Here is a 24,256-nt window from a genome sequence, read left to right as displayed (position 1 = left end):
AGGAATGAGGGCATTAGCCCACACCTGCAGGCGGTCAGCTGACTGGAAGAGGCAGGGCCTGGGGCATATATAAACCCCAGGGCTGGGACCAGAGGATCAGTTCTCTGCCAGGAGCTAAGGGGGAAGGAGCTCTCCTAGTAGAAGCTAAGGGGAGAGGCTTGACAGCCCATCTCCTGCTGCTGGTAAGGTTAAGAGATTTCAGGAGCTCACCAGGCCCTGGTCTACAAGGCATGTTGTGCTGGGGGAAGGGTGATTCATTCAAAGGGACAGAGCACACCATGAGCTGCTTACATTATGTTATGGCCTAGGGGCTTGTATTTTGATTTCGGTTTGTAGTCCGGTGGATTGGGCTGAGGCTATTGGGGAAGGAAGAGACCTCACTGGGGGCCCACTACAGTGTGGGGACCCCAGCGCCAGTGTGGGCACAGTGAGAAAGAGACAAGGCTGCGGAGAGCCCAGTTACGACCAGAGGCCAAGTGAAACTAAGGCCACGGAGGGACACTGTAGATGCCATCTACGAGACTTGGGACGTGCTAAAGGGGAAGTTTGGAGCCAAGCATCTAGCCCATAAGGCTGAGGGTGTCCTGAGACATCCATTTTGGAGCAGGACCCAAAAGGGGTCCAAGAACCCACAGGGTCCAGTGGGTTCCAGCAGGACCGTGCCCAATGTAAATTGAGGGCAGCCTCCCTAGTCATAATTATTACCAACAAGACATGGCAGGTAAGAAAGAGGGTGCTCATGGGGCGGAACTGGCACAGTCAAGGGGCCCAGGGGTATCATGGCCACCTCTGGGGACCCCAGCATGTGACACACATGTATAAATGGCCCTAGAGCCCAGACCCCTATGGCAGCAGTCATTTCTGGTTCTGTGTTTGCTTGCTCTTGGTGACCTGTGAACACTTCTTGAATGCCTGTGATTTGCCAAGTGGAACTAGATGATTGCTCCCTCTAGCAAGAGACCCTTGGGTCTCAGGTGGAAATGGGACCAGTTCTGAGCAGAGATGGCTTGATGCAGTGGATTAGACTTCAGAGCCCAGTCCAGTCATACATCTTCTGTGCATCAAAATCAAGCAAAAAAAAATCATCTTCAAAATGCATGTGAAAGTTTGATGCAAGATTAACTATCTGGGGCTAGAGCTGTATCTAGGGTGGGGCTCCCCTGTACCTCTGATGGAGTCTTGGGACCTGCACGGCAGTGTGCAGGGAAGGCAGCTAGCTCCATCGCTCAGGGCTTCCCCTGGTGGCGTGCGAGCGCCGGGAGTTGCATGTGCACCACACAATAGAGGTGGGCTGGCCTGGCTACACTCCTTGCCATCATGTGCAGTGCTGGCTGGAGCCGCAAGATGCTGGGTGGCAGCACCTGTGTAGGCCATGAGGGCCCAGAGTGCACACCACCTGCTGCTGCTACTGCCGGTGGCGAAGGCTGTGCACGATAGGTGCATGGAGGGTCCCTACACCCCCCACCCTTCTTCACACCACACACCCAAACCCTGCCCCCACAACCACCTATATATACATACACCCCCCCAACATACTGTATTGCCACACACACACACACACACACACACCCCTCCCCCCATGTACAAGAGTAAGACTTTATTTTTAAGTTATGCGATCACCTCTGTATACAGTATGCAAACACAAATCATGACAAAAAATATTTTTGAAATAAAATTAAAATATGTCATAGTAGGTATTTGGTTTTTAGTATGTGATTTGTTTTTTTTCTGGTTCCAAGATGGCAAACCCCATCTCCCTCTTCCCAAAAAGAGTACTTCCAGGGCGCAAGGGGAGGGACTTCTGGTGGCAAAAGTCAGGGGTTAGAGGCAGATCTTCCAGTCCCAAGATGGTGACCAGGGGGTGGGGCTGCCCATGTGGCCCTTGACAGCTCATCAAAACTCATTAGTAAACATCCCTCCAGCCAAAATAATGGCTCTCCCCTGGGCTAGACTGTCAAGGCATTCTGCTGTTTGAAGGTGCCAGTAGGCACTTAGGGCTAGTTCCAAGTACGGGCTTGGGCACCAAACACAGAATTTAAGCACCTAGATCCAAAACCATAATCCAGAACTTCCCCATACAGCGCCTGTCTAAGCTCACTGGGAGCTTTCCAGTTTGGCTTGGAAGCACTTTAGGAGCCAGGAGTTTTTCTTGTGTGCATGCCCAGAAATGCCCCAGCTTAAGCAGCTGGAGCAGAGATTGTTCATTTAAGATTAACAAGAATGAAGAAACTGGACGTTGTTCTGATAACATCCCCTGAGAGACTTGTTCTGGTAGTGGTTCTCAGAGCACTTACCTGTAGGATTGGACCCTTCACAAAATGCAGTCACGACCACTTCTTTTTTTTGGATGTGGTGACTTGAAAAGGACATGGTGATATCCAATTTTTGTGTAATGGCCTGTGAGAGTTCTCACCCAAGAAGTTGGAGAACTGGATTCTAGGTCTTCTCAGCCTGAGCGGGTTCATATCCATATCTCTTACTCCCCAGGAGAGTGCTCTGACCATCCAGCTGGGGGCACACTCTGTCCTTTGTGTAGAAGCTGGGGTACTGTCCAGAAAGAGTACAGGATTCATAGGACCAGAAGGAAAGGGGGAGCTTGGTTCTGTAGCCGAGTAATGGGATAATCTCATGGGTGATAATCCAGTAGAAATCCTGGGTTTTGATCTGTGCTATCAGGACTGTTTATGCCTTTTATGTTACACAGTCACTGGATAAGAAGCAGAAATGGCCCTGAGAGCACAGACCAGAATGCAGGACATCTCTCTACTCAGAGTTTCTTGTTGGTGAGCAGCAAAGCTCCCCATTCAGTATGCTGCCTCTTCTGAATCTCACTTGGAGGTGCCTAACTTGTTTTGTGCAGAAGGTTGGGAGCTTGGAGCTTAAACCTGGGTTTTGGGATGCTGCCTGGTAGGGGCCAGGTGTTGCTGTGTCTAACTTGTAGGTGCCCAGGTCCTCTAATGAATCTAGTCCTAGCTGTGATTGGCAGAAAGGCCAATGCACGTAACTCTCATTCATCTCATTGGGCTTTGGGGCCTCATCTTCTAGGACACTTTGGTAAATCCCACCAAGCTTTATCTTCAGGCACCTAAATACCTCTGACTATGTGGCTCTTTGCGGGATTTCCCAGAAAAGGAGAGTTAGAGGGACATAAAACCACTAAAAAGGAACCACGGAAATTAAATCAATTGGGCACCTATACATGTGCCGGATGTCTGCTCTAATGTGTGCTAATTCGCATGCATTGGAGCAGACTCAATTAATCAAGTCTGCTGGAGTATGCAAATTAGCATGCTCCAGCAGCTTCCGATTCATGTGTGTTCAGCATTCCTGTGTTTCAGAATGGTGGCGAGGACATTGAACAAGCTTTAGTTAAAGTGCCCTGCCGCCATTTTGAAACGCAAGACACTGAATACACATGATGCTGCAGGTGCTTTAATGGTCTTTAATGGTTCTCAGAGCTGATCTAATTAAAGTGCCCCTCCACCTGGGAGCACATGTAAAGACACCCAAAGAGTCGACCCCAGTTTTGCAGGCCCATCATCCTTTGCTTGTGCTTTCACAATTTTTCTCTCTGGAGAATGATGCTGTTGGGTCTAATCCTGTAGTCAAAATGAGACCCCAGTTTCTTGGCTGACAAGGTCTTTGTATTCAAAAGATTATCTAACTCTACAGTTGGTCCAATAAAAGATCTCACCCTAAGAAATCCTTGCCTTTTGCATAGTGAGTATGGTGATGCATGATTATCAGAGACATGTGACTCAACGTCTGAGCACAAAATATGGGCTTTCTTTCCAATACTGTTGTTTGTATTGCTGTAACGTGGAGTGGCCCCAGTCACAAACCCAGGCCCTGTTGTGATGGCAAATTCTTATTGCCAGTCCCCTACAAACTTTTGTGGCGTGATAAGGAGACATCACAAGAGTTAGGCTGAATGGCAGGCAGGCAAGCAGGGGAGCAGTACTGCCTGGATCGAGGATTCCTGGGCTCTGTTTCCAGTTCTGCTGAATGGCTTTAGGCAAAATGACTTCACAGCGCTCTGCCTCAGTGTCCCCCTCTGTAAAATGGATACTGTGATCCCAAACACTACCTGTTCGGAGACTTAGAACTGTAATGTCAGTGCAGCACTTTGAGATAGTGGACACCAAGCCCTCCATGACAGTGGGCTATGTGCTTGTGATAGCTGCCATTTTAGAAATAGCAGCCTTTTCATAGTTTCATAGATGTTAGGGGCTGGTAGGGACCTTTTATATGCATTTGCTGTGTCCTGACATTTTGGGGCTCCATTGTCATGTAATGACAGTGTTGTCCTGTCCCATGCAATGTTATGATGATGTGGTCTCAACCCTAACTTGAGCATGTGCTAGACTTGTTGAGTAAAGATCAAGTTGAGTGGCAGTGATACTGGCCTCCTGCTCTGGAGTGCTGTGTTAGCATTTGGAAATGGTTCTGCTTCTTGAAGCCTTTTTGGAGCAGGTTGACCCAGCCTGGATTTTGCCTTTACATGTACTTTTTATTATCCAACCAGTTGCACTAAGATACCACTCAGTAATTGTTCGTTGCAGTTCTGCTTCCCTCATGCCAGCTCAGGAGGTGTTAAGCTGCAGCCCTTGTAGCCTGCTCAGCAATTCTTCTTCTTAAGCAAGGTGATGGGTTACTGATATGAGAAGGATAAGAGCCTAGACGGATTAAAGCAGAGATTAAGAAGAACCTGAAGCATCACAGCAGCTTGTCCTGGTAGGAAATGTTTGTGGGAGCAGATCGGAGGGGTCAGGACCTGTGGTGGAAGAAACTATACTCCAGAAAGTTTATAAATCTGTGTAAATCTAATAAATAAATAATGAAATAGGGGGATCACTACCCACAGACAGACACGCAGATACATGGGAAGCAACCAGTGTGTGAAGTAGGGGTGTGTGTTTATTGGATACATGTACCATTGTGGGTATGTCCATGCATAGTGTGCAATAAAATGTGTTGTGCAAAGTGGGCAATTTCTGTATATCTGGATGTGGGGGAGAAGTATGTGTGTTCACTGTTGTGACTATAGAAGAGCACCATGGTGAGCGTTTGTGAGTGGTGTGCAAGTGTTGGCCACGTATTCCAACATCCTCTAGGCATGTAGTTTGTGTGCATGCGACAGGTGCTATCAGATTGCCTGACAAAGGCTCCTGCTTGATGGCACACCTCTGTGTTTAATGGTACTGCCAGTCTTCTGTGCCCTGCCTCTCAAGGCTTGCTTTGGTTGATAGCCCTATCATTCAGCCTTGTCCTTGTTCTTCTCTTGTGCACTCTGCTTGAGACCTGACAGAGATGTGCTTATCTCAGCAGGCATAGGCTTTTAGAAGGTACAACCTGCAAGTCCCCCATGTGCCTCACAAGCTCTAGCTGGGGCAGGCAGAGAGAGAGTATGGATTTCAGAGCCAATCTGATAATGCACCTGATCAGAGAGATGTCCTCTGCAATGTGAAAATAAAACAAGTATTTAAAAGCAGAATATAAACCATTTATGTTTTTGCCTTGATGTTATCATTGCCTGAGAACACCCTCTGCTTGGACAGGGTCCAGATCCTTGGAACAACTTCCCTGCCTCTTATCTTTGGTGTCTGCATCCTAACAGGCCATTGCAGAAATGTGCTGTGTTCCCCCCCACCCCACCCCCCCAAACAAGGGGCCCTTTCAGGCTGGAGCTCAAGGGGAGAGACACCAGCCTCAGCTCTGTTGGCAGAAGTCTGGGCTAGTCACAAGTGACGGGCCCTCCAGGCAATGGACCGATAATGGGGCAGATCTCTGCTTCTGGTGCTGCAATGAGGAACAAAGATGCATCACCTTCCAAGGACTTATGGGGTGGTAACAGGTTGCACACACATACACCCCCCCCATACCGCCCCCGCCCCCAGTGACTAAATTCAGTAAAGCTTGCAAAGTACCACTGGATCCTTTTATGACAATGGTTTTGTGCATTTAGCCTCTCTGGGAGATGGATAACTGTTATGATCCCCATTTTACAGACAAGAGGACTGAGGGACAGACAGGGAATAGACTGGACCAATGTCAGTCTGGGTATCTAGCAGAGCCTAGAAGAGAACCCAGTAGTTTTCAATGAGGAGACCTCCATGTTCGTTCTAAGACCATCCTTTATGATGCACTCAGGAGTGAGATAGGCAGGAATGGTTTTACTGGCAAAACATCACTGTTCAGGCCACCCCATGTAGTAGAGCAGCCCTTCCTTCTATCCTATGGCAGTTCTGCCATCTGTTGAAAGGGACTGCAGTGTGTCATGGAGTGAAGGGCAGGAAATGCCCATAATGATTCCTCAAACTCTTTGCAAGATTGTTGTTACAGTATTGAAACTGGCTCAGTTGCCAGTCTCACTGAACTCTAGCCAAGTTCAATTAACTTCAGAGAAGACTGGATCCTCCCTAGAGACAGGGAGGATGAGCATCCTGAATTGTTTCAGGTGTGTAACAATTTACAGAAGCTGTCCTGTGTACCATGAGCCACTCTTTGAGTCATGTGACTTGGCTGTGAGGAAGTTCATGGTATGGAAATGTGTGTATGGCAGGTTTCATTGCTCACGCTGCTTTTCCATATACTTAAAAAAAAAAAAAAAGACTTAGTGCTGAGAAATAGTTTTTCTGGGTGCTACGCCTGCTTCTGTACTGTTTGTGTCTTTCTTGTGCAGGCTGGACTCTGCTTGTGTATCTCTTTCCTTTGTGGAGTCCATGGTGTCTTTCTCCCCTATCTGGGGCTCACTGATGACTGACCAGTTGTCAAAGTTGGATTGGTCCTGATCCTGGGATCTTTTGCTCACTTGAATTTCCACTCTGCCAGCACTCCGCAGCTGCTTCCGGTTATGTCTCAGTCGCTGTCTGCTCTCTGTGACAACTCTGTAGGATCTGTGTCCCACTGCACCCTCAACGGTGGCCTTTTGCCATTCTTTCACATGTGGACTTACTGGTTGTACCCAAACCTTTTCCCCTCTGCCCCGTGGTCTCAGGTCCCTGCCTCCTTTGTTATACTGTGATACTTGCTGAGACTGTTGCTTTTTTAGCTGCTTCCATGTACTCTCACCCCTTCCCCCCCGGGGTTGTAGCAAACAGTCTCTCATGGGGAGTAGTCTTAGTACTCCAGCCCATTAATCTTTGGACTGGGATACTGTCCATTCCTTGGGAGGGTGTGTTGCGATGGCCCAATAGAGCCAGGTAGGGATCCCCTGCAGTCTTATTTGCCTTCAACAAGAGTCTCTTGGCTGTCTTTACCACTGATTCAGCCTTCCCATTGCTTTGTGGGTACCCAGGGGATGGTGTTTTGTGCTGGACTTCCCATCTAGAGCAGAGCTGCTTGAATTCTCTTGAGGTGTATTGTGGGCCATTGTCTGAGAATAGTGTTAGGTATCCCATGCCATGCAAAATTAGCCTTCAGCTTTCTGATCACCATTTCTGCTTGAGTATCTTCAAAGTAATCCACCTCCCAAAAATTGGAATAGTAGTCTATGGTGACCATATAGTTTCTGTCATTGACATTGAACAAGTCAGTCCCTACCTTCTCCCAGGGCCAAGAGGGGATGTCGTGAGGGTTCAATGTCTCTTTTTGCTGTTTGTCACTATATTCCTTGCACACCGAGCATTCATGCCTGGCCAGTAGATGCACTCTCGTGCTCTCCTCAAGCATGACTCTATTCCCATGTGTGAAGCATGGAGTTGGTTCATGATGTCTCGCCGCAGAGCTGCTGGGATCACTACCCTACTCCCTTGAACAGAATTACATCCTGTATACATAGTTCATCCCTCCATTGGTAGTATGCGGCAACTTCTGGTGGTACTTGTGCCTTGTGCTGTGGCCAACCCTCTAGGATGATTTGTTTAACTGCTTGTAGCACACCATCCTATTCCATACTCTGTTGTATTGCTTTGAGATTGCTTTGGAGATGGGTAAGTCTTGTACCATATTAATAGACTCTATCTCCTGTTCTACAGATCCATCTGTGCTGCACTCTGGAAGGTATGCTCTACTTAGTGCATCTGCCACTTGCAGGGACTTCCCTGGGTAGTACTTTATACTGACATCATAGGCCTGGAGTCTCAGCAGCATGCGCTGAAGTCACTTAGGAGCACTCAGCAAAGGCTTTTTCATTATGATCTCTAATGGTTTGTGATCTGATTGCACACCTACTCTCTGTCCGAAGGTGAACTGATGGAACTGTTCCAGTCCAAAAAATACCGCTAGTAACTCCTTTTCTTTCTGTGCGTATCTCCTTTGATTTCAGTCATTGCTCTGCTAGCAAAAGCTACGGGCTGCTGGTTCTGTATCAGTACTGTTCCCAGACCGCCTTCTGATGCATCACACTGTAGTACTAGTTGCTCAGCTGTGTTGTAGTAGTTCAGTGTTGGGGCCTCGCTGATGAGTTTTTAAATTGTTTGAATGCCTCCTCTTGGGTCTGTGCCCATTCCCAGGCTGCATCATTGTGTGTTAGCACCCCGAATGGCTCACAAGCATTAGACAAGCACACACAACATTTGGACAGATAGTTAACCATCCCAATAAGGCGCTGGACTCCTTTGACATCCTGTGGCCTGGGCATCTCCATAATGGCTCTCACCTTCTCTGAGTCTGGCCATAGTCCTTCCAAAGTCAGCAGATGTCCAATGTAGAGTACTTTTGTTCTTGTCAGCTGTATTTTGTTGGCATTCAGTTTAATGTTCCTTTCCCAGCATCTGTTAAGGAGCTGTTGGGGTTTGGCGTCATGGTCACAGATTGCCTCTTCCTTATCATCCCCTTCTCCTGTGACAAGAATATCATCAGCCACAATCTTGATACCTGGAAGACCTTCCAACCCTGGTTCAGCTTCTGCTGGAAAACTTCCAGAGCTGGACTGATCCCCATGGGCTTCCTTAACCAGTAATATCTGCCAAAGGGCGTACTAAAGGCTGTCAGGTGGCTGGACCATTTGTCTAGCTCCACATGCCAAAATCCATTCTTGACATTGCAAACTGTGAACACTTTTGCCCTAGACAGGTCAGGTAGTACATCCTCAATCATTGGCAGTGGGTAGTGGCTTCTTTTGAGTGCCCTGTTAAGTGGTTTCAGATCAATGTAGAGTCTCAGTTTGCCTGACAGCTTCCTTACTACTACTACTGCTAGGCTGGTGATTCAGTCAGTGCTTTTTTCAACTGATGTGATGATGCCTTTTTTCTGCAGGCTTGCCAATTCTTTCTTCAGTGGCTCCAGCAGGGCTAGCAGAATTCTGCATTTTGCTTGCACCTGTGGATCTATTTCTAACTTCAGTTTGCTTTCAGTTTGCCTTCAAAGAGTCCAATGCCCTGGAATATGTCTCCATATCTTAACAGAATGTTAGGTAGTGAACTTAATAACCATTCTTGCTCTTCTGTGACCTGGAGGATGTTGTGGTGTTGCACTATAATTAAATCCATGGCCCGTGTTGCCCAACTGCCTAGCAGTGGGTGGGTGTCCACCCTGTCAATCATTATAAATTCCAGGCGGTACTGTTTCTTGTTGTGTGGATTTCTTATAGTCAGCTGGTACTTTCCCAGTGGACTCACAGTTGTTTTGTTATACATTAACAGCACTTCGTGACATTTTTCCATTCTGATGCTGCTACTCAACAGATTCACAGGAAGGACATTGCAAGCGGCTCCACAATCCACCTGGAATCTTGTAGGTCTTTGCTTTAGCATCATTGTTGCAAATATGGCTGGGTTGTTGCCTGCTTTTTTCTGTGATGTGTGTATCCTGTGAATCTGTCAAATTTACACTGAAAGCTTCCTCCTCATCTATAGTCTCCTGATCCCTCATCACTGCCTGGACTGTTTTTTTTTTCTATTTGGGTGGCTACGATACTGACCCCACATTTTTTGCACTCTCTTCCATAGGTTGGGCATTTGTCCTTCTTCCTTCCATGTAGCTTCCCACAGTACACACATTGAATCATATTGTTGGCGTTTCAGTTGGCCTGTCAGGTTCCTGCTTTCCAGAGTCCTTTACATTGAGCCTGTGAACCTGCTCTGTACATGTGGCTGTTGATATCATTTTGATCCTTTGTTTAGACAATTCTGCTGCCCTTTGCAATTTGGTGACATTTTTCCAGGGTTAGATCTACCTCTCATAGTAGTCTCTCCCTCAGGGCAGAGTCCTGTGTGCCATACACAATCCTATCCCTGATTAGGGAGTCTTTTATGTCTCCAAAGTTACATGTGGATGCCAGAGTTTTCAGTGCTCTGATATAGGCCTCTATTCCTTCTTCTTGGTTTTGGGTGAAAAACTGGTATCTCTCTACAGTCTCATTTTTCCTGGGGTCACAGTATGCATCACACGCTTCTATTAACTGTTTTAGTGTGTCAGGGGTCCCTGGCACCAGTGTCACACTCACTTCACGGCCTTTTCCCCCCACTAGATCGTAAAACAGCTTTACCTTCATTTTCTCCTCTTTATTAGCTATGGTTAACTTTGTCTACACACTGAATTCTTGCTTCTATTGTGTCCATGTCTATGCCAGGCTCTTTGTGTTGAAATCCAGCTGTCCTGGGGGCTTCAGTCCCTCCATGCTTCTCGCAATCTGTTTGAATCACTCTTGGGGCCACCTGCCCCCTCTTCTCTTGGGCTTCCTTGCAGACTTTCTGCTGCCACCATGTTTCATGTGACCCTGTATGGGTACTCAAGGAACAGCTCCCTACTTAATATAAACAGTGTCTTTATTATTACCAGCTTCTTACAGAGCTGTTAAAGGGCCCGGTCTTCTCTCCCAGCCTCTCTACCTCTCTTGTTTTTCCTGTCTCTTCCCCCTCACTTCCTGCTCCTCCTTTGGACTCCTCCTTTCTGCCGCTGCTGGTTTTGCTTCTGAGATCCATGCATGTTATTACACTCACTGAAAGCATCGGTACAATGTTACTATTCTCTGAGATCCCTGCCCCTTAAATCGGATAATTCCTAACAAAGGATTTTGCCCTCAGTGTCCTCCTTGTAAAGTTCAAAATTAGCTGAAGACAGAATGCTGCATCCATTAAAATATCCAAATGGAGAGCTCAGACATTGTTTTATTTAGTGTTGTTTTTATTGGATTTCATTGTACAGTTGGCTGCTAGCAAAGTTCAACCAGCTTTATTCCTGTCTCTGATGGCCAGGGGAAGGACAATCACATCTCCTTTCTTCTGCGTCATTGATAAAAATAATTTTATTGCAATTCACTCTATATACATTCTTGCTGCCTATGCATTTGCTCCCACTAACTAAAGCCTGCTGTGGAGTAATTCAGAGCTCTGTATTACTTACGCTGCTCTATTATGAAGTACAGCACATACACTAATGAAAGGATGGGAAGGTGGAAGCCCTGGGTCCTATTCTCAGCTCTGTCAAGGAGTCTCTGTATTATCTGGCCCAGGTTTGTAAGCCTCAGTGATTGAGATGGTGGACAGAGGCATCCAGACGACTAGCTGATCTTTCAAAGCAAACCACTCATAAGGTACCATTGTTGAAGCTTGCAAAGGTTTGCAAAGGTACAAGACTGAGGAAGTGGGAGTGGTGCCAAAGAATCACAGAGCCTAGGACAGGGGGAATGCAGGTGAGGGAGCAAGAATGGAAAGGGTCTGGGGTCTGATGGGATCACAAGCGGGCTGGGGGCAGAGACCTGTAGAGTTCGATAGAGGAAAATGGAAGAGGACAGGGGTCACACTACTAGGAATGGAGCTTTTGTGGCTCCTTTGCTGAAATCATGTGTTTTTCCATGACCTGTGGTACTGTGTTACTTTGTCACTGCATTGTTTGGTGCCAGGAGCTGTAGAGGTCTACATCAAAGGTGAGAGAGCACACTCCATCACTACATCCACAGCTGCTGTAGTTGCACCTAGGCTCCCCTTTGTTCAGGAGGATGTGGGAACCTGGCTGCCATTCATAGCCAGAACCCACAGTGGTGTAATCCTCCTTTCTCATACTTCTTGCCATAATCTGTCCATTTACCACACTTGGCTGCCATGACAGAGGTAGTTTGCCCAGAGGCAAGTGCACTGTGACAGCCTGTGCCAACAGCTTGGTTATTTCAGGAGAATGTATATTCACTTGGCAATTTTAATTTTGATTCTTTCTAAGTGAAAAAGGATTGTGCCAGACTGCCTGATTTCATGGAGTAGTGCTATGCTAGGCTAACACAGATGGGAGAATGGGTTATTCAGGAGTACACACCATTGGTTAACTAGGCAAGATAATTGACCCCATTGTACTTCAGGTTCCAGGGTTGGTCTCTGAGCTAAACTAAAAGAGACTGAAAGGGTCAGGCCCAGACTGTGTTCCTCTGTGGTGGATGGATGTCCTTACCAGAGGAAGTGGCTGGGGGTAAGGGGGGCGGAGGTGTTGTTGCAACAAGCAGGGATGATCCTGTGAAGCTGTAAGAGGGAGAATATGGGCTGCATTGTATCTTGTCCAGGTATGAGTCCAGAAACTCTCATCTTGTGTTCTCTCAGTTTCGGTGCTGTGAGAATACAGGGCTTGCTGTATGAGAAAGAGACACACTGGGGATATCTACATGAGACGCCAGCTGCACAGTAGCCAAATAATACTGTGCAGTAACTCATCACAGCGCAAAGAGGGCTAATACGTTACTGCACAGCATTAAGCTACTGCACAGTAGCATCACTAAAAAGGTGTTCGGTAGTGCTACTCCAGTTACTGTGCATTTATTTAGTACTTTCTTATACAAGTACTAAATAAATGCACAGTAACCACTGCACAGTAGTGTCTCATGTAGACGCATCCAGTGTGATTCTGTTTTCCCACCAAATGCATTCTCTTTCTAAAGAAAGCATAGGGTCCAGAACACAACTTTTCATTTAAACCTCAGAGCACAGAGTTTCGCAGGCTCATTATGTTGCCCTAAAAGTACACCTTTCTAGGTGCATTGCCTCTCCTTTCATCACATTTCTTCTGGCTCTAGGATGAATAGGCAGGCTGAATCAGAGCTTACAGTGAGCTTTCTCATAGGCATGGAAGTGTAACAGAAAGAGGGGAGAAGACCTGTCTCTTAGGTTGGCATCAGCAAAGGAAAAGCCCTAGATCTGGCATATTTCCCAGTCTGCCCGGTCAGGGGTAACTGTGCATAAAAGACCTATTCACACTCTTTGAAGGTCTCCAAAGAAATGTGTATATTGTCCAGTTGCTAGTCTGTAGGGCTGCCAGTTGCCACCTGACAACTCTGCAAATACGTTTGCAAACATTTGGTGGTGGTTGGGGGCGGGAATTTATCAAGGACACTGATGTGTTTATATGACCTTAGAAAGCTGAACTGACCTTAGCAATACTGCAGTGCAGTGTGAAGTGAGTGGTGGGCAGCAGGCAGCCCTCATATGGTGGAGTAGTCCAGGTCTCTTCCTTACCATGGGCTTAGAGAAGGGTGCAGAGAGAAGGGAAAGTCAGTGCTATGTCTGAGAACAGCAGAACTGGGTCAGAGCTGACAACGCCTGATTTGGATTTGAACTCTTTCAAGTGAGAGAGTGTTATATACAGAATATCTTTTTCTGGGGTTAGTAGAAAACATATTGTTTACATATAACCAGGGGCCCGAAGTTAAGTTCTTTCATGAGCTGCGTTTTGGATGTTGTCCCAGACTAAGTTAAGCATGTGTGGGGGTGATGGAAAGGAGGTTAGGGCTTGTGTTTGTAAAGACTCATGGTCTTTGATCTCCAGATCCCCAGCTGGTGTAAATGGCCAGAGCCTCGTGGCAGTGAAGGGAGCTGCAGCTGTTTACACTGGTGGAGGATCTGGTCCCATATGTAAGCTATTGCCGCTGAAGCGGGAAAGGAATTGAGAAGGAACTGCCTTTCATCTGAGGGTCGCAGTGCATGAACACCCATCCATCAATCCTCACTGTGTGCCTGTGGAAGAGACATTATTTCCCTAGGTTACAGATGAGAAACTGAGGCACAGGAAAGGAAAAGCAGCTTGCCCAGGGCTTCATGTTAAGTCTGTGTGAGAACTGGGCTGAGGCCCAGGTGTCTTAACTCCTGGCCCATGATTTCTGATTTTATACTCAAAGCTGAAGTGTCCCTGTTGTTTTCTGTCAACCTGGCAGGGGGAACAGACAGGAGAGAGAATTTGTGTTAAAACCACTACACCCACAGACACTGCTGTGTGGATCTAGGCAGCCTTACGTGAGACTCATCTGCAAACAGAGGGGGGCCTTCTCCCCACCCCTGACACTTTCTATGGAGGGCATCATGCACAGTTATTTCCTCCTTTGCAAAGCCTCACTAGGGCCTTTCTACAGAGCATGGGTGATATCTGGCAAACCTTTACAGATTGCATTCACCTTTTGTTCCAAAGGCCTTTACAAATTAATCTGTTTAACAGAGCACAGGATACTTCAGAACCACATAAGTCAAGGAGTGAGAGACTCCTGTGTCCAAGTAAAACTGCCAAGGGAGCTTTGGCAGGTTGTGTGGATTGAGTTGTGATCTGGCCAGAATAACAGGGCTAACTCCCTCAGTTTTATGGAAAGCACCAAGGACCTCAGTTTTACATCACTTCCAAAAGTGGAAATCTCCAGTACAGCTCCTCCTATCAATATGCTATGGCATTAGATGAATAGTGGGTTCATGCTTTTTTCTCTTAAGGCTAAGTACAGACAGTCCAAAAACCCAAGGCTGAATCGATTCAGTCTTTGTAGGTTAAACTGCATAGCTTGAACCGACAAGCAAGTGAACCAACATTCACTTTTGATTCCAGAAATGCAGCTACATGCCTGCAGTGTCTCAGGCCAGAAGCTGGAGGGTGCTAGAGCATGGTTTCCTGCTCAGCTGGGGCAGGCAGCTTGGGCCAAGGCTAGCCCACCCACCCTGCAAGGGGGAGGGAAGGTTGTGGGGGAGGTGCAAAGCATCCTGGGATGCTGGGGGACTGAGAGTTTACTTGAAATCTGGAGGGGTTCTGGGACAGAAATTCAATAAACTGATTTAACCTAAATCAGTTAAGTCTGATACTACATCCCTCCAGGTTTATTCTAAATCGGTTTCGGCCATTTTGAAAGCATTTTATGTGCACTGAACTTCTGTTGTGTTACAGATTTGAACTGGTTTACAATCACTTATACTGGTTTATGTGTAATTTCTGACCCTAGCCTTAGGGTTTTTTCATCCTTTTGAGTAATTTCCCATTTAACTCTACCTGGGGTGAGTGCTGCAGCCCTGAACTCCAGACACTTCCCCCCCACTCATTTATTCTTTCCCATGGAGAACATTATTGATGCCTAAAGTAGAGTATGGTCAGGAAGTGAACTTGGGCTGTGATTGGAAATTCCTCTGCTTTTAGAGAGCTGCAAATCTGATTTACGTCAATTTTGGATATGTTCTGTAATCTTTAATTGGTGTGGTGATACTGGTTTGCTTTGGAGCTAATATGGGTATCCAGGGTATTTTAAATTGAACTTCACTGTTAATGTTTCAAGCTGGGTTGTTATCTGCTGCATTTCTTCAATGCTGCTAGCAGTTTGCAAGTATGTGCATGTGAGAGGAAACATGTCTGAAAGAATATATATAAACAAGGGCAAGCATGTGTGCTTGTGAGTGAAAAAGTAAGTGCTCAAGTGTGTATAAATGCCCAACTGAGGCTGTGACTTCTCTGCAGTTAATTCAAGTGATCTGCCTTTTGAGTTAGCTCAGTTCATGTGAGGGGCATGCAGAGGTAACCAGCCAGCTGCACAAGACTGATTAGATTAGTGCAGAGTGATTACACGAGCAGCTGATGAGTTGTGTGAACTGGAGCTGGAGTCTGTACCCCTGAAGGGCCAGCTTGAGTTAAAGGCACAAGCAGACTTGAGTTAAGGTTAAGGTTGTGCATGGGTATGGACAGGACTCAAGGGCAACACAGTAGAGACAAACCCTGTGACAGCATGTGCATCCCTGTGTGTGTGAGGGTGGGGGGGTGGAGGGAAGTGGCAAGTAGTAGTGATTAGGACACCTATGTGTAGGAAGGTGTGTCTATCCATGTGACCATGTGAGTAGGCATGCCCATGCCAGTGTACATACAGTGTACAGTTGTGGGTAAGCACACACATGTGTGCAGCTAGAAGCAACCATCCTTGCCAGCTGGTGCATGTGTGCAAGTGGATATGTAAGTGTTGGAACAAGCATGTTGCCCTTCTGCCAAGAGCAAACTTGTTGCATCTCAGCCTGCACTCCAGGGGTAGGGACAGACAATGCACATAAACCAGTTTAAGTGATCAGAAACTGGTTTAAACCTGTAACAGAACAGACATTCAATGAACATAAACCAGTTTGAAAATGGCTGAAACCAGTTGGAGATAAATCCAGTTGAATGTAGTATCAGACTTAACTGATTTGGCTCAAACCGGTATATGCAATGTCTGTCCCAGACCCCTTTCTGGTTTAAGATAAATCAGGCTCTGCCAGCACTCTTGGTTGGGTGGGGCTCTTTGCTTCACAGCAGGGCTGGCCCTCCCCTCCATTTCCTGGCTGGAGCTCTGGCAGAGACTTGCAGGCACAGAGCATCTGCTTGGCTTCTCCCTGCTAAGCAGGGATTATTCCCCCTACCCCTCTGCCTTACACAGACATTTCAGCATTAGCTAGCAGACCACACGCTGGCTATGGTCCATGGTGTGGGAGAGGACAAAGTCAGACACGCTTTTTGGAGCTAATCAACAGGTAGCTTAATGTCCTTCCTGTTTAGGAAGAGCTTGGAGAGAGGCTTTGTTTTCTTAATGGGTTGATAAGCACTGAGTTACTGGTGATAAACATTCCCTGCTGGGCTACTTGTTGGGGAGGGGTGTGTGTGTGAAAATAATAAGTGTCTACCTGGGGCCTGCCCAAGCCCCCCTCAGCTCAGCTCTGTAGAAGGGAAGGGAGGGCTGCTCTAGCACCCCCCGGCTTCTAGCCTGAGCCACTGCAGGCATGTGTCTGCATTTCTGAAATGAAAAGGGAATGTCTATCTACCTCCAAATCAGTTCAGGCTTTTCAGGTTATACTAACCTGCAAAAATTGAATCAATTCAGAATCAGGCTTTTTGAATGTCTGTCCCTAGCCCAGCTGCTTAAATAAATTGCTTAACCAGTTTAGGTCCCTGGTTAATGATTGCTATTAGTGGGCAGCCTGTAGGAGGCTGAGCTCTGTGAGAATCTCCCAGCTGCCCACAGTACCATGAGAGTGAAAGCACTGCCCTTTCACATCAAGTGCAGAGTGTCTGCTTTGCAGGGATCCTCCACAAGAATAAGTCTAGAGGTTGCACAGCAAGGGCTGCCAAACAAGTTTATGGCAAGCCCTACCCAGGCTTGCCAAGGCAGGAGTGACTCAGCTCTCCTTCATTCAGTCTCACCTCACCTTCCTTGTGGTGTGCTGGAGGGTGCCTGTGGGAAGGACAGCTTTGTAAGGAAAGCTCTCCGAGCAGAGGAGGGCAGCAGGTGGAACCAGGAGGTGACTAGGTTCGCTTCTCTGGCAATCCTCCCAATCTCTCATCTTTCTGGGAGGAGATTTCTAGCACTTCACATCATGCTGAGCATTAAGGCAGACCATTGCATGCTGTGCTTCCCAAATGATCTCACAGATGAAGCAGGGGTCAGCTTGGCCTGGTCAGAGCTAGGGTTGGGAGACTGAGTGCCAAAGAAGACTCCAGCTCCGCAGGAAACATGAGCAATTCAGTTGAGGATACCCGTCGTGCCCTACCGGTAGTCTTGAGAATGGGCACGAGCGAGAGATCCTGACTGCTGGAGGTTATGAACAGTTGCAGAGCTGTTTCTGCACTGACACAGGTGTCCCAAGGACGTTCCAGTTAGGGTACTTGCAATCCACTTCAGAGCTGGCTGCACTTCAGTCACGGGGGAAACAGTTCATGCGGTACAGTCTGTGAAGTGTCTTTGTCTCACAGGTGCAACATAAACGTATGTTTTTTTCATTTTTATTACCCGGGCCTACCAGGCAAAAATCTGCAATGATAGTCCCAGTGTATAAGGTGCTATGCATAAAAAAAAAAAGGCAGCTCCTACCCTGCAAAAACTGCTACCCACCTGAGCGTGGTGAGAAACAATGGCAGTGTGCTGGGGAGGGACAGAGTAGCAACAGATTGGTTACGAGCAGCAGCCACCCTGTGATTCCCCCCAATGCCAACATTTCCCAGGATTTCCACCCCACCTCTGCCCTTGTCTAGTGCTGTGCTCCTCTGGCTGCGCTGTGAAGGCTGCCTTGCCCTGCACGGAGAACCGAGAGCGCTACCCCAGGGCTCCTGTATGCCCCAACATGTGAAGAGTTTTATGGGTGACTTTTACATGTCCCCTGGGCCCCTCTTTCCAGTGTCTTCTCCTGCTTCCTTGTTCTTTGGCACCCACCAGAAATCATCTCATTCAGACATCTCCCTTAATCCCATCCGACATTTCAAAATGGAGGGCACTGCCAGGCCCTTTGTTCCTTTTCCCTCTTGGCATTGACAGGCCGTTTCTCTGCTCAGGAGAGGGACAAACGTACTGATTTATTCTGCCCCTTAACTCTGAATAGGGGTTGCTATGTTACCCTCCAGCTCCGAGGGCTGCCAGAGCACACACCATATATAACCCACAGCAGGCGTCTGTTGAGCAAAGGCCCTTAAATCTGCCTCTCTTGTTTCTTGTGCTGGCAGCCAAGGTGTCAGGGGGGATGGAGCAGGGCATGATTTTCTGGCTGGCTGGAGCTTTGGATAGAGCTGGTGCCAGGCACAACATTGGCATCTTCAGTCCTGAAGTGCCACCTCCATTTGTGGACGGGGCAGCTGTGCATGCAACGCAGTGTGCACACACATTTGTGTGGTCTTCCTGTAAAATAAGCATTGTCTCTCAGTGGCAAAGCCAGGAACAGCCCCATGGGCCCCAGCTCTAATTGCTGCCGCAGCTGGGGAACAGCCTGAATGGTCTAACTGGTCTTTTCCTTCTCTAAGCTGTAATGACCACATTGGCTAGTTCAGCTGGCCGGAAAGCTTGCAAGGAAAGGTTGCATGTTTCTGACCTTTCAGTGCTGATTACAAATTAAAATCTGCAGGGTGGAGGGCATGGGGGGATCAAAGATTGTGGTCACATGCCGGGACAGCCACATGTTAGACATGACCTTGAAGTGTCAGAGGTCACATCTCTGTACCAGGAGACAAAAGAGCTGCTAATTGTTTCTAAAAGCCCTAATCCCTGGACAAAAGGGTTTTCCATCCAGGCTGGGTGAGAAACACTTGCATTCAGGAAAATTACAAGCCCTTGTTAGAGGGTACGCAGAGGAAACTGCAGGGAGACTGGAGCCTGTTTGAGCCATCAGGCCATGGACAGCTAGGGAGCAGACTGGTGTTACCTTCTTTCTGCGCCTGATGCTCAGGACAATATCCAAACTCCCCTTGATGTCAGTGGGAGAAGAATGGGAGAGCAAGAGAAGATGTAGGAGGAATATTTGCATGGGTTTATGTCCAGGGGAACTCAAACATGCTGGCACTTTGGCACTCGGAGGTGCCACACAAATCCTTGTGAGGCTGTTCCAGAGTCCAAGATGCATGCTCCATTGGTCATGGGTGGATCTTGGATTTTGAAAGGGGGGGGGGTGCAGATGCTGTGACACATCATCACGTATGACACAGCAGTTTTTTTTCCAGTTAAAGAGAAACTAGAAGCTTTTAAAAAAAAAACCAAACCAAAACAACAACCTAGGTAAAAATAGTCAAAATAGACCAAAGATATTGTGTCATGAGTCTTGCAGTCATTATAGTTAAATATATGTCTCTTATTCAGATTCATAAAACAAAATCTAGCCTTCTTGAGTATCTTGCCAGTCCTTCAATATTTCACTGTGGGCATGTCTATGTGTGCTTTTATGCGCGCCTAAATTTAGGTGATATAGGTGCACATCTACATGTACATGTGCTAAGGCGCATTAATGCAGTATGCAGACTGACTTGGGACTAAAGTTAGTCCCAAGTTAGTTGACATACACAGCGTTAATGCACCTGAGCACATCTCACATGAGTTAAGGCGCTTTAGCTATTCATGCCTAAATTTGGTACCTGCTTTTAGGGGATAATTTATGTAGACCTTAAAAAAACCCAAACAAACCAAAAACCCAAACCAAAGCCCGAGAGATGATTGGAGGAGACTGCACCTCCATAAGATGGAGGAAGCCTTATTTTAGCATTAAAATCCCTGTTTCAGTCATGGCCAGAAGAAGAGTTGGTGGAAGAGCAGGTTCCCACGCTGCACCCCAGAGGATCTCCCAGGAAGCTGTTTTCATCCTACATTGCAATATGGTACCCCTCCTGGATCTCTTACTGTGCTCTTGGCCTTGCCATACTGTTGGGGCTGCAGTGACAAGAGAGATAAGTCTGTAGAGACTGGGCTATGAGGTCATGATAGGGGTCCATAGAGAGCAGTGAGCTCCAGCCAGGCTCTGGGGTCCTTCTCTGAAAACAGACTCTCTCCAAGCTCTGCAGATAAGCTCAGCTGTTGAGTTTACGTCATCCCCTCCAGCCATGCCTATGCCTGGGCTGTCTTTGACATCTCCGTTGCTTTGCTGTCCACCTCCACCCATTTATAAACCAAGCAGACTCATTCCCTGGAACATGCGCTTGTGTCCAAGACTGGAGACTCTGTTTAGGAGTTCAGAAGGGAGGGCATGCTGGGTATCTCCGTGGCAGGCTTAAAATAAGGAAAGGCTTGATTTTCAGAAGTGCTGACCACCCACCTCTTCAACAGATTTTCCATGGGAGTTGCTATACCTTGAGTTTCTGAAAATCAGGGCTGGCCATAGGAACCTGTTTGTAGTGAACTGATATAACCCAAGTCCCTCTATTGTGAAAATACACAAGGATTGCAATGCATCGTCCTGTTTAATCCCTTGGTTAGAGTCGAGCCTTCCCAGAGAGTGTAGAAGTAGTAACATCAGTATAAAAAGAGTTTGATGCATGGCTGAGCATAATACAGATTTGACAAACCAGATGACATAATGAGTGAGGTGAGATACGTTACAGAGAGAACCTGAGAGCAAGAGGGGCTGGATTAGAGAGCTAGGAAGACTAAAGAAAGTTTCAGAACAAATGAAGTAACAGTTCCAGAGAAATTTAAAACAGATTACATAGGAACTGAGAGAGTCTGAGAGATTTGAGAGTAAGGAGATAAAGATGAGCCCACTCTGCAGAGTCTGGAGCCAGGTCTCTAGTATTTTGATGTGTCTGGATGGGGTATTTTGAGTGGGCCTGTATCTCTAGAAAACACTGACTGCGTAGTAGATGCTATTTCCATGTTGTGATACGATCTGGTATGCAGCGAGTGACTGGGATTTTACAGGATTAGCAGGGGCTATGATTAAATTTGACCTGCCAGCTCAGTGCCCATGTCAGGTCAGGTGAACCTGCATTTAGCTCCCTAATTGTGATGCCTTCTGTTCTGACCCCATAATTCTAAATGTACCTCTGTGCATCCCACCCCTCTTTCTTGCTGCTGCATTTGTTAATTCCTACCAGTGGCCAAGGTTCCTAATCACATAGGGGCTCAGGCAGTTTCAGTCTTGTGAGGGTGACGTGGTTTTGAAACAAATGGGGGAAAAACTGCACTGCTCATGCCATTAGTTGTATGGGGCCTATGATACCTATTGAGCAGGCATGATTCTGCCCAGCAGAGGGCGGTGGGCCATGCATCTACTGGCCAGTTCACTGGTTGTAGGTGCCCAAGCAATGATTTCTTCTTTGTTTTACTTTCCATGCAGAGTATCAATGGGAGCCGCCCACCACCCCACTTTGTATATGATCCATCGAACTTTGCCTTCCGGTCCCTCAGCACCTTGAAGCCTCTGAGCCCGATCGTTCCGGTAGAAGAACCGTCATGTGCCTACTGAAGGAGATTCTCCAAAACCTCAGGAACTGTTGTACCAACTACCTGCCTGGCAGGGGTGGGGAGGGTAAGGGGGCGGAGGGAGGGTGTGTGTGGGGGGGACATCTTTGCAATAACAATCTCTCTGGCAGCAGGAAACAGGTGGCTTGGCAGCAGTGCCTGGTTTCATATCATCACCACATCTGAAGGGTGGCGGAAGGGGAGAGTTGCTGTTTGGAGTGAAAAGAGCACATCAACTTCATGAACTACAGGGAAATCTGGAAGACTGCGAGAGGCATGAGGACATGCTAGGAATATGTAGCCCTAAAGGGTTAGCAGATAGATAGTCACTGTGTTAGATGGCAACAATGGCAAAAAGGCATGTGGATGACAACTACCTTCAAATCTGGTAGATTTTTTTCCAGATGCTCTGCTTTATAATGTCTTGCTTTTGGACAAGCTACATCCCCCAGGCTGAAGCATTCTAAGGCTGGAGATAAAAGTTATGGAGGGCTTCTCATGAAGTGAACTGGGCCCTGCTACAATGTTGTCAGAATTAGGATTATTCTAAATTCTACTACAATCAAGGAGGTGTCCCGTTGGAATAGGAGATGAGGATTGTCATGGTAGACACTGTAGGTACTTGCTGTAAGTGTTCTCCATTGGAGGTGTTGGTTTAATCTAAAGGTGGTTAAAACAGGGAAGCAAAGAGCAGCAGGGTTAGGGGGCATCCTCATGGGCTCTGCTGGGCTTTGCTGTGGGATTTGGAGGGTCTGTGTGCTCAGCCACTCAAGGAGGCTCAGGCATCTGCTTCCAGTCTTCACACAACATGGCAAGAGCGGAGAAGCTAGTGGGGTTGTACACGCAAAGGGTTCCTCTCCTCAAGGACTGCATCTACACTAGAGGAAATGCAATGCTTGAATCAGGTATTTCCCCTTCAGTTTCCCCACTCTCCCCCTTCAACTCCAATGCTGATCAACGATGTCATGCAATATAGCTGGTGTCATGCAACTCGATCAAGTCCAGTGTCCTGGGAAGCCTGCTGAGCCCTTGTCCTGCTTTGCCTGCCTTCCTCATATGGATGCTGAACTCGCTGAATTCTGGTCACATGAACAGAGCAAATCTTTCCCACACTGGCAGGGGAACTATGGATCAGGTGACTTGTTGTTAACCTCCTTTGTTGAAATCCAGCACTTTCTCTAAGGTAGATGTATCATGTGCTGTTTGAACCATACTGGGCCTCAGCACTACTGAGACTTGCAGCAGTTTTTGCTATCCATTGGGTGGCGGTGTGGTTTTGTGCTACCATGGTACAACTAATTTGGGGATGTCCTTGTCTTACTTGGCTGGGAAGGGATGTAAGGAACCTCCCTGTGTTCAGCTAAGATCTGATCTTGCTTCTCAGTCTGGTGCCAAAAGCAGACACTTTGCACTGTGAGCAAGAGGCCTGGCCAAATGGGGAAGGGGCAATAAGCTGCATCCACCTGAGAACTGAGGCAGCCTACTACTTCCCTGCAGCAAGAGGAGTGAACTGGAAGGATTGCAACTTTCTGAAGCACTTCTGCTAGTTCTAGTGTGGAGATCTTTGATATCTCTTTACCCAGTGCCCAGGAGACAGAGCCCACCTCATAAACCAGTATCACAGGTGGCACCAACTGGGGCGCTGCACTGGGAATTTCAGTAGAGAGGCCAGAGACCAAGTAGCTCAAGGGAGCCTAATCTCTCCTTTCAGCCCTGAGGCTGGTTGCCACCTGCTCAGGTTGGAGCCGAGACACACAGTTAGGGGAGGGCAGTGATGGGGAAACTTGTATTACTTTTGCCTTTTTCCTACCTGTTCTGTGGATAGGAGACTTCATGGCAGTATCTAAAGCAGGGATGGGCAACTATTTGGGCTGGAGGGCCACTTAATGGCCACGTCCACGTGAGCATGGATATTTGGTTCCCTGGAGACAACTAGCAGTGGGACACCTTGTGCCGCTGCTAGTTGTCCCTGGGGAATGCCTGTGCCACACGCCCTCAGGCAAGTTACCCTGGGTTCCTGGGGCATCCTAGGGTGCAGCAGTGGTGATCCTGCTGCTTGGAGCCTGGCTGACAGCTGGAGTGTGGCTCCAGCTGGCCAGGCTTCACTTTTGAGCAGCATGCACTGCCCCTGCATGCACCGCTCTGCTTTTTTTTTTTGGTACGGATTTTTTTGACCCCTGGATATCTAGGGGTCAACTCCCCTTCCCCCCAAGTGCTTCTCCTTTGCAGCACGGAGAACAGCTAAATGTAATGCAGGGCCGTGCTCACCTGGACACAGCCAGTGAATTTTTTGTGAGCTGTTGAGGGCTGCACACACAAACGTGCACAGATGCACATACACATATGCACGTGTGCTCCTCACAGCCGGGCCGGGGCTAGGGCCAGAGCAGCAGCAGGAGTGGGAGCATAAGCCCACCCTCCTGC

General features: G+C 47.6%; 1 protein-coding gene across 2 annotated transcripts in view; it reads left to right on the top strand.

The window, feature by feature from the left end:
- The window catches only part of LOC106722581, an 87,698-nt gene extending 63,897 nt beyond the window's left edge, over positions 1 to 23,801 (top strand). For both annotated transcript variants that reach the window (XM_025212350.1, XM_014523187.2), the window contains exon 5: positions 21,708 to 23,801. In XM_025212350.1, coding sequence (XP_025068135.1) covers positions 21,708 to 21,836 — 129 coding nt within the window. In that variant the 3' untranslated portion in view covers positions 21,837 to 23,801. The remainder of the gene's footprint in view (positions 1 to 21,707) is intronic.
- Positions 23,802 to 24,256: the final 455 nt, after the last annotated feature.

The sequence above is a fragment of the Alligator sinensis genome, unplaced genomic scaffold (assembly GCF_000455745.1).
Source record: "Alligator sinensis unplaced genomic scaffold, ASM45574v1 scaffold758_1, whole genome shotgun sequence".
Classification (NCBI taxonomy): domain Eukaryota; kingdom Metazoa; phylum Chordata; order Crocodylia; family Alligatoridae; genus Alligator; species Alligator sinensis.
Note: the sequence above shows the minus strand (reverse complement) of the source record. Positions and strands in the feature narration are given on the sequence as shown.